General features: G+C 17.1%; 2 protein-coding genes across 2 annotated transcripts in view; one reads left to right on the forward strand and one right to left on the reverse strand.

Moving 5' to 3' along the window:
• Window positions 1-7,670, forward strand: part of LOC102676646 — an 11,644-nt gene extending 3,974 nt beyond the window's left edge. The window contains exons 2-3 of the mRNA XM_006614595.2: window positions 5,375-5,590; window positions 6,892-7,670. Coding sequence (XP_006614658.1) covers window positions 5,376-5,590; window positions 6,892-7,603 — 927 coding nt within the window. The 5' untranslated portion in view covers window position 5,375 and the 3' untranslated portion in view covers window positions 7,604-7,670. The remainder of the gene's footprint in view (window positions 1-5,374; window positions 5,591-6,891) is intronic.
• The window catches only part of LOC102676776 (unconventional myosin-Ie-like), a 29,562-nt gene extending 18,095 nt beyond the window's left edge, over window positions 1-11,467 (reverse strand). Inside the window, exons 1-2 of the mRNA XM_006614596.2 lie at window positions 11,194-11,467; window positions 10,024-10,191 (exon numbers count right to left, since the gene is read on the reverse strand). Coding sequence (XP_006614659.2) covers window positions 10,024-10,191; window positions 11,194-11,436 — 411 coding nt within the window. The 5' untranslated portion in view covers window positions 11,437-11,467. The remainder of the gene's footprint in view (window positions 1-10,023; window positions 10,192-11,193) is intronic.
• Window positions 11,468-11,856: the final 389 nt, after the last annotated feature.

Raw genomic sequence — 11,856 nt, forward strand, 5'->3', positions numbered from 1 at the left:
AACAAGAAATTAGTTAAAGAAACTCAGCTAAAAAAATAATATCATTTTGAAAAAACTAATATAATTTTTGTCATTTTTAAAAAAAAGAATCAAATTTTTCTATTTGGTAAATATTTCCTTTGAAAAAGTTCAAAATTCAAATGCATTCAGAAGCGGAAGAGAAGTTCCGCTTAATGATTGGAATAGGAAATGGAACAAAAATAAACAAACAAATTAAATTGTAAAAGTATTATATTCTTATTCATTTTTATAAAATATTTTAAATACGAAATAACAAAAAGTAATTTTTTAAGCTTTTTCGAGTGATTTCTCATTTTATTTTTAAAAATATTATATTTAATATATTTATTTAAAAATTATATTTTGAAAATTATTTTTATCATTCAAATTTTTACTTATAAGTTTTAAAAATTCAGTAAAAATTGTTTGAACTGAAATTCATTTATGCTATATATATATATATAATATAATATGTCATTATTGAAAAATAAAGGAAAAACAATTTATTTTTTATCAATATATTATACAGAGAATATTATATAGAGAATGTTTATTTGTAAGATATTTTTTAAAAATTCTAAAGATCAAAGCAAATACAAATTAATTAAGATTTGTCAAATAATAAGCAAATATTTAATAATATAATAATAATAAGCAGATTTAAAAAAAAAAGAATTAAAAATTAAAAGAAATTATTTTATTATAATAGAATATAGAAAGTGATATTGTTATGAATTGTTATATACCTATGCAACAATAAATATAAAAAATATCCAGAAAATTAAAAAATTATAAATTAATTATTATAAAGAAAATTACTATATAAAGAAAATTCATAAATAATAATAATTCTTATTTGATTATGATATTTCAATAATTTTCTTATTACATGTTGAATCTTATATACATACATATGAATCTTATATACATACGAGATAAATTATATTTTTCAAAATTAAAAAAATAATACTTCCTTTTTAAAGACATATATAAAAATATACAATAGAAATACACATACTTAACAAAATTATGAATCACTTAATTTTATCAATTTAAAATATTCAATGTCAATAAAGAAACGAAGCAACAATGTAAAAGTAATAATGATCGATGAAAGTAAAAAAAAAAGAGCACCTTATATCTGAAAACGAAACTTGAAAGTTTGAAACTTGAAACAAAAATGCAGTACATAGTTACCGGTAGAAACCTGAGTCATTTGACAGACCAACTCCACGTGGACTCTTACGTTCACCGAGTATAACCGAGTACGTTCACCAGGGCAACGAATGCACTTGCACTTTTTAAGAGAACCTGTTTCCACTGTAACGCGAACCTACATTGAAAGAACCACACCCACTAGAGAACTCGAACCATAGATCTATTTGGAAAGGAGGACCTTTCCGTTACTATGCTAGATGAACAATCATGATTATAAATTTTATCGCGAGTTATTTCCTTCGTTTAAAAAGTTATTCGATGCAAAAAATTAGAAAGATTTATTTACATAGTAAATAAGTAATAATAGTTATTGATTGTTTACTATTGTATTAATTACTATTGTATTAATTAATCAATGTGAATATATGTAAAATAAATCTAGAAGATTTCACAATTATATTCTTTTATAATGTTCATTTGATTGTTGTTATTTAAATTTATGAAATTAATAATATGGATTTTAAAATCTGTCAATCATGTTCAATATTATTAACTATATTAATTCAATATTATTAACAATATTCAACTATAATACTAATAAAGTTTATTAAAATGTTATTATAAAAGCATTTACTAAATTATTTTTTAATACATAATCAATACATATTTTTTTATTCATCAATTGTGCAAATTTATGTTATGGAATTAAAAAGTAAAATTTTAAAAATAAATATAGAAATTAGAATTTCAAAGTAATGAATAAAAAAAAATACATAAGTTTTATATATAAATATATTATATTTAGGTGACAATGACAAAACTTAAATTAATTAATAATAGATTATAAGTATTCTCCTTGATTTAAGATTTAAATGGACTAGTTAAAAGAATTAATCTTGTATAACTGTTGCAACAAGATAGAACTTAAGAACTCGATGTTTATTAGAACGAATCGTCACATCTAAGAGAGAATGTAATTTCATATTCAAAACTAGCACACTAGTTTACACGAATAAGATGGATTATATATAATAATATTTTATAACTTTCCTTTTTTTATCATTCATATAAAATAATTATATATTAGGATTGAAAGAAAATTATATGATTATTTTTTTAATATTTAAAAATGTTCTTAATTTTCCAGATTTAATAAGATATTTCTGTAAAATTAATTTTTGTGGAGAGAACTTTGAATTTTTAATTTTTTTAAACATATTTTTAAATATATTTTTCAACTTTTAATTATTGCCTTTATTATATTATCAATTATAACTTTAGTTTTAATGTTATTTTATATTTTTATTATATTATTTATATTTTTAATGTTTATAGTTTAAATTTATTAATAAATGAATATCTGAAAATTTATTAATAAATGAGAAAACTACGAATATTTATGAATTGATAATTTTCTTTAATATTTTATCTAAATATAATTTTAATCTAAATTTTAATCTTCATTTTAATCTTCTCTAAATATAATCTAAAATTTTTTATCCAAATTTATTTTTAAAAAACAAAATTTATCATAAATAAAAATAAAATAAAAAATTAAATTATTGAAAATATTGAAAAACTAAAATATATTTTAAATTATTAAGTAAAAATTTATAAATAAAAAGTTTATAAAATTAATGATTTCTTTCTTTCATTAATTTTTTTTTTATTTCTTTTTTCTTTGTCAATTTTAAAACAAATGTAAATTATTATTATATCATTATTATATTATTATTATTACAGTTTTTAAGGAGAGATATAAAAAAATTCTAATTTTTTATAGAATTAAAATATATATGGCTATTCATCAGTATATTTATAATTTATATAATAAAAAATACTTTATAAAAATGTATACAAAAAATGTTATAAATAATATAACATCGCTCATATGATTAACATGACAAATGATTACTTATTATTCTTATTTTATATTTAATTCCACTATTTTATTCATTCTGTAAATATTTATGAAAATATATTCAAATTTATTTTTACCATTAAATATTTAAAAATAAAAATATAGTGAAACAAAAATTCTCCAAATTTAATAGGCAGAAATGAAAATTTTAATTTAGATACTATTATAATGATATATTTCGAATACATAATAAATTAATTTTAATGAATTTTATGTTTAATCATATATCGTGTAAATCAAAATGTTGTTTAAATCAATTTTTCTATTGAATATATTCCTCGAATTTTTTAATTATAAAAACTGTGCCATATTTAATATATGACTTACGTAAGTGAAATAAGAGAAATTGTATCATTTTGTTCTTTAAGGTTACTCTTGCGAACAGGTAAAACTTTCACTGCGTTTATTATAACGTACTCTGTATATGCTGTTTCATTTGACTGACCAGAAATGCTAATGTTTTCCTGGTTTTCATTTCTTATATATACTGTAGTGAAGATAAATAAATTCTTTTACAAAAAGAAATTATGGATTCTTAATAATTTCAAAACTAAAATATTTTCTATGAAAATAATTGAATTTATTTTAATTTAATTTATTATTATTATTATTATTTATTAGAAATAATAATTTAAAATTTTTTCTTCCTCGAAGATAGAATCGGAATTTCGATAGAATCGGAATTTATTTTTGTTATTTTTATACAAATACTTATTTATATCTATTTATATAGATACTATATATTACTAAAAATATAATATAAAATAAAAAGATATATAGATTATGATTATTACATCAACTGTAATTGAAATCAATATGGCAAAATAAAATTTATCAGATAAACCAGATTATATAATCATTTTTATATAATATAATAACTTTTTTAATATAAAATTAATAAATTTTGAGTTCTACTCTTTAAATATTTCCAAAAGATCAAAAATTTTGTATTTTTCAAAATAAAATTTAACTAAATTTCATAATGTTTTTAAATTTTTCTTTATTTATTTATTTATTCTAATTATTTTAATAAACAATGAAATCTTATAATTTTCAGAAATTAAATTAATGTTATTAGGAATTATTAAAATATAATATTTGCTTATAATATGTGAATATACTGTAAGTAAAAAGTGAAGTGTATGATTTATTCATTCGAGATATGAATAAAATATATAGGGCGGGAACAAATGACTGGTATTGAGATGATTCCATAAAGATAAGTTGAAAAAAAAAGGATAACATTTCTTAATTCTATTTTCTAATATTTATTTCTATTCAGTTTCAAATTCTTTTTAATCAAGTATTTAATTCTTATTTATTATATTATATTATTTTTATATTTCTTATTATTTAATTTAATTTTCAAACTTGATTTTCTTAAAAACAAAAAAATATTATTCTTTTTTTCAAATTTATTTTAAGATATTTTCAAATATATAAAGATATATCTTTTGTATATTTGTACCAAATTTTACATTACATCAGACATTTCACATATAGTATGTTAATATATTCATGGAACATGTCGAGAAACTAAAACAAACATTTGATATATAAAAATCGGTTATGACTTTATAATTTATTAAATTATAAACTATTTAAGTTTATGTTTATTTAAGTAGATGCAAGATGGAAATAAAATGACTTTAGTTTCATCTAACAAATTCAGAATTAAATTATTTATAATTTAATGAATAAAACTCAATCTGATATTTTTGTATATCAACTTTTCTTTTTGGTTTTTATATTTTCCAAAAATATGTATCTTATCATAAATATATATATCCATAGATATCCATCTATATTATAAATGTATATTAACATATTCTTAATAATTCAGAAAGAGAATTTTCAGAAAGAAATGTTTATATACGAATCTTATAATATTTTTTGAAAATACTGAATTCGTCTAATCATAATTAAATACAGAATTGTGCTAAAATGTACAATTTTAAACATATATCCAATACATGTAATTAGATAGTAATTAGATAAAAGTAATTAGATAGTAATTAGATAAAATTTATAAATAGTTTTTTATTTTATTATATATTTTTCTATTATCAAAGAATGAAACAAAAACTTTTTTATCTAATAATTAATTTTGAAAAAATGATATATTATTACATAAATATTTTTTATTTGCATAATAATTAGCAGGAAAATTATAATTATAAATTTGCATTTCTACAATTTTTAAATTTAAGAATAATAATAATAATATTTTTTGACAATTGTCTAAAATTAAAAAATTTAAAAACAAAATATTAAAAATATGAAATCATATTCCAGAATGTTAACAGCAATCAATTATTATACGGCAACGGTGCTCTTTGCACTCATACATCGATCATTCTCAGCTATGGTTCTTCCAAGGCCACCTTCTTCACCAAATTATATTCAACGCTTTGATCGAAAAGAAAATGATCAAAAATTCTATGAGGGAAAGCATTTACAAAATTTCTTACAAAATTCTAATGTGGAAAAAGCTAATACCAACGATTACAGGTATAATAATCATATTTACAATTAAGTTATTATTTCATTCTTTTAACTTAATAAGAGCTGTTAATATTAAGCATATTTTCTCCATTTATTCTCTAACTAGTTTTAAAATCATATTACTATTACAGTTATCAAGATAATTTTTATTTATAATATAAAAAATATTATAATTGATTGCAAAATTGGTTTTATGATTCATTATATCACAAAAAAATTCCCAAATTTTAATATTTGTTTATAATTTTACTATTAACTACAAAAATTATTCGTAAGTATTAATAACTTTCTTATGTGATTTTTTTTTTAAGTTAAATTTGAGCCAAATTATCAATAATTATTTAATAAAAATATTGTATTAGCTTGTATATAAACTATTTATCTATACATAATATTTATACGTATTAATATTTATATGTATATATATTGTTTAGATATATATTTTTGATTTTAAATATAAAAATAAAATATTTATAAATATTAATATAATAATAGTAATATTATTATTATTATAATATATTATAATATATATATTATAATATATATATTATAATATATATATTATAATATATATATTATAATATATATATTATAATATATATATTATAATATATATATTATAATATATATATTATAATATATATATTATAATATATATATTATAATATATATATTATAATATATATATTATAATATATATATTATAATATATATATTATAATATATATATTATAATATATATATTATAATATATATATTATAATATATATATTATAATATATATATTATAATATATATATTATAATATATATATTATAATATATATATTATAATATATATATTATAATATATATATTATAATATATATATTATAATATATATATTATAATATATATATTATAATATATTATAATAATAATAATATTACTATTATTATATTAATATTTATAAATATTAATATAATAATAGTAATATTATTATTATTATAATATATTATAATATATATATTATATATAATAACATTATTCTCAATATATTAAATTATTATTATATATATATATTATTATATATAATTCGAATATTTTCGTTTTTGCAAATCTATTTTATTAAATTTGAATATGAATCAAATTTTATTTTACTATAATAAAATCAATTCATATTATTTTTTATGATATAAATCTAAAATCTGAACAATATAGGTTTTAATCATTAAATATAAATAAACTAAGAATTAACACAATTAATATTAAATATGAGTTTGAAATAAACTAAAAAATAAAAGTTATAAAAAATTATATTTTTTTCAGTCTCGTAGAAATCGAACTCCAAAGTCCGGATGAAATGAATGCTGCTAATCTTCAAAATATTATACATGTAATGTTGAAACAATCTGAACAAATTCAAAATGAAACTTATCCTCATCCGGAAGTGATATCACATTCAATTTTCGGTGTAAGAGATATTGGCCTAACTTCAAATTTCAAGATGAATGTTAACGAAGACAGACGCATTTTAGGCCTTCCGAAACTTCAAAATTTTGATGAAAAGTTTTATTATTTAAAAAATAGCAGACCAAAAGTTTATGTGAACGTACGAGGTCATAGCGGTTCTTTTCAAAAAGGTAATAATCATACTAAAACGACTTCCAGTAACAATCCTATAGAATTTCTTCGAATGACACCTCCTCTAGAAAGGCAAACTGATTGGAAATCTCATTACAATAAAATAATTCATCCGTTAAAGAAATTCAAGTATCGAATTAACACGAAACATGAATATAAGAAACATCTTTCGAAGAATGAAATAAAGAAACTTAATAGAGTAGCTGTAATATATGGTTTGGAAGATCTCTCCACTACCGAGAGTTCTATGGTGACATCTAGCGAGTTACCGAAACAAATACCTGCACCACCATCAAAATTACCGAACAGAATATTAATGGCACAAACAACTCCTGTTCAAAGATACGCTTTAAGAAGAACAAATATATTGCCGGAATATAATTTTTCCGATATTTGATAATTTTCAAAATGTACAAATTATTTACTTGAAATATTTTTCTCAGGTCTGAGAAATGAAGAAATATTGGATATCTCTTAAATACAAGCAATATTAATAATTTTACTATATCAATTAGATTATTCGTATTATAGAAAATTTGTCATATTAAAAATATGAATAATTGTTGTTGATATTTTCAAAAAGTTCATTTTAAATCAATTTACTTGTAAATAAATTTATTTTGTACAATTAAATTAAAAAATATGATTATTATATAGAATATTAAATTACGAGTAGACTGTAAATGTTTATGCAAAATCAAATTTTTATAAATATGAATTAGGAAATGGAGCTTAAATAGAAATTTTTTTTATTCTTCAAACATCATAATATATATCATATTTCGAATATTTTATGTACGTCATGTAACTTTTGTAAATTTTTTATATATTTAAATTTTGCATAAATATATTTGCAGTATATATAAAAATATGTATGTTATATAGAAATTATGAAGAAAGATACACACTTCTAAAAATGAGTATCTGTGAATTATTTTTTTTTTGTCTTATAGATATTGTAGAACTGATATTATATAATAAATACAAGTCATTGATTTTAGTTGTAATAAATAGAAATATTAAATTTATATATAAAATTTTGAATTTTTGTTTTATTATTTTATTTTAAAATTTAGATTATTTTTAATATCATATTAAGTTTTTATTATATTAATTTTCACTAAAATCTATCCAAAACAGAAGGTTGATGGATAAACTTTGAAAATAAGATAAATTTCATCAAAAACGTCATCTTTTATATGTATCTATTATTTCTAGATGTTATATTATAGATAAATAATGAAATTTTTTTTCAAAGCAATGAATGATCTTACAAATATAAAATTAAAATCCAGTTTAGATATTAAATCTTACATAATATTAATTATTTTTCAATTATTTTTCAATCATTTTTTTTGTTAAAACATTATCAATTACAGTTAACACTTTTGTTAGGAGATAATAAAAAATAGAAATTAAAATTTTTTTTATATATTTCATAATCCGTAAATGACACAATTTTACATAAGACAATCATAATATTAGTCCTCACTAAAAAATCAATTTTGAAAAAATAAAGTTTCGAAAGTATTTAATTTTATTTTTTAATTTATTTTTGTACAAAGAATTACTTACCTTTCAATTTACAAATTAATACAAAAATAATTTTATTATATGTATGTATAATTATAAACAATAATAAATTTTTTATAGATGCAATAGCGTTCAAAAGTATTCAAATATTTTTTTATTTTCAATAAAATGCAATTATATATTATATAAATTTGCGAATAAATTAGCTTGATGAGAGCTCTTATATACGAATAATTAAAATTTAATTTAATTCTAACAATAAGAATATTTATCACTTATATTTTGATATTTATTATAATTAAATAATATAATTAATTTAATATAATTTCTCTTAAAATAAGTTTAAATAAATAATGTTTTATTTTATAAGTAAAAAAATGAGTACTAATCAATTAGTTTTTATTATCATAATTATCTAATGGAAAATTATAATTTAGTAAGTGAAATTATTTTGTTATAAAAAAAATTTATTTTTGGTTATTTAATTTCTAAAACTATTATTAATAACTAAAAAACTATTATTAATTAAATAGTGATATCTATGGACAGTGATCGCATACTTAATTCAAATTATAAGAAAAAGTTTTTTAAAAAATTATATTTTATATTTTTTTTAAATGATGATAAATATATTTTTTAATATACTATTATAAACTATTATAAATAAATTGAATGTCCGAATATTTATGAGCAGTAATGTACATACATGTATTATTTTGTATATTTATAAATAAAAATATGTAAAGAGAATAAAGAAAACAATATTATAAAAAATAAAATTTATAGAATAAACTGTTATAAAATTTTACTGTTTAAAATAAAAATAAAAAATAAATAGTTATGATAGAATTATGATTTATTAAATAATATTTTAATTTTATAAATAATGTATATCTTTTATTTAATTTAATTCAATAACTTGGCTATAATCATTTGATATGATATACTCAAGTTCATGATACAATTATATGTTTATTATAAGTAAAAAATATAAAAATATCTCATTTATCATTTTAGAAGATATATTTTATTTATAAAATCAGAAAACTATTTAAAACATTTTTAAAAGTAGTTCAAATACAAATTGCTATCGAAATACAAATTACATAAATACAAATTATATAAAAATAGAATATTCCGAATTGAATAGACATATTTTTTCTATATATATTTAAAAGATTTTAAGACAATTTTAAATAGAAGTAGAATCAAATTTTTGATTGAAGATTCAATATTAAGTTATTGAATTATATATTAAAAATTTGAAATGAAAACCACACTTACCTGTTCAGCTTTTAAAGTAAGTTCTATGAAGATTTGTTGTAATTTCTCATTTACGAAGTTGATACAAAATTGTTCAAAACCATTTTTTTCAAAAATTTCAAATCCATAAATATCCAAAATCCCAATTTCAAGACCTTCTGTATTAATTTCCATAGCTGAATTAATTTTCTGTGAACATAAATATGTAATTAAATTAAAAATCACCTTGTAGATAATAGATATATATAATAATGAAATTTGAAATATTTCGATTAGATATTTTATGTCAAAAACACAAGGTAAAGACAAAAAGACAATACTATTTCTATTGTACTAGTATTTCATTCTTTCTTTATTTATAATAAATTTAATATTTATATTACTTGTAACTTAATAAATAAATTATATCTCAACATTTTTACAACAAATTTTATATTTGTTTTAATCTTCAGAATTGATCTTTCAAATATATCTCACAAATATATTAATGTCCTATATATATTCAAATTTTAATCTTATTTTTATATTTTTTTAAATACATATAATTTTAATAAAGATTTTCATATTTTACATATTTTTTCTTACAATTTTATATAAAACTAATTATATACTAATAATTTAAGTAAATAGATATTAATGTATATCATATAGTTTGTATCTATTTATATATAATTTATAATTTAATATTATTACTTAATATTATTTTTCATTTTCCTCTTATATTTTTCTCTAGAAACTATTATAATTCAAAAATTTACTATTCTTATTAAAAAAGAATTTTTATAAATAAAAATATAAAAATTCAATTTATAACTTCACAAAATAAAGAATTTTAATTATAATTTAATTATAATTAAAGAATTTTAATTTTAATTATAATGCTCTTGCAAACATTTTTTAATGTAATTAATAAAAATTATTATAATAATATCAATTGTCAATAATTTATTATGAATGTTAATATTTTAAATGTTGTATTTTTTGTAATGTAAGTACGAAAAATAATTTTGTAAAAATAAATTATAATTAGAAAGAAACAATATTAATTTAAATTATTTAAACAATTAATGTAATTATTAGGTGTTAACAGTAAAGATTTATTACGTAAAATTTAATGATCAATTTAATATATAATATATAAATATAATAATAAAATATTTGATTAATCATTAAAAATATATGTACACTTACTTTAACCAAATAATCAAAAAGTCTAGCATAGATATCCTTTGCCAATGCATCGCGAGTATAGAGGGCTTGTTCCACATTTAATGTAACATCAACACTTTCAGATTGACTTCCCCATTTAGATTCAAATTCACGTGATATTAATTTTTGTGCTAATTGTTTTACTGAAATCTCAAGTAAATAGGCTGGAAAATCAAGACCTGAAATAAAGATAAATATGTGATAATAAATAATAGATATAGTCATTATAATCTAATATTAATAATTTAATATTCAATTAAACAACTAATCCAGTATTATTATAAGTCCAAAGATTTTAAGAATTATTCAAGTCGAAAAATTAAAAAAATAATAAGATATAAATAAAAAAATTGTTATTAGATTTTTTTAAATTATTAACAATTAAAAATTATTAAAAATATATAAAAATATTTAAAATATAATAATGGGTACTAAAAAATTTTCGTATATGAACGAATGAAAATGAATAGCTCAAATAGTTGAAAATAATTTAATTGTATAGAATATGTTGCGTTTAAGAGCAAAATTTTAATATATAAAAAAATGTAATATATCAATTAAATTCAAAAATTAAAAATTTTAATATGTCAATAGTGAAATATTTCGTAATATTTAATTTAATAAATAATAAATAATTTATTAATT

The sequence above is a fragment of the Apis dorsata genome, unplaced genomic scaffold, assembly GCF_000469605.1.
Source record: "Apis dorsata unplaced genomic scaffold, Apis dorsata 1.3 scaffold_193, whole genome shotgun sequence".
In the NCBI taxonomy this organism is placed as follows: Eukaryota; Metazoa; Arthropoda; class Insecta; order Hymenoptera; family Apidae; genus Apis; species Apis dorsata.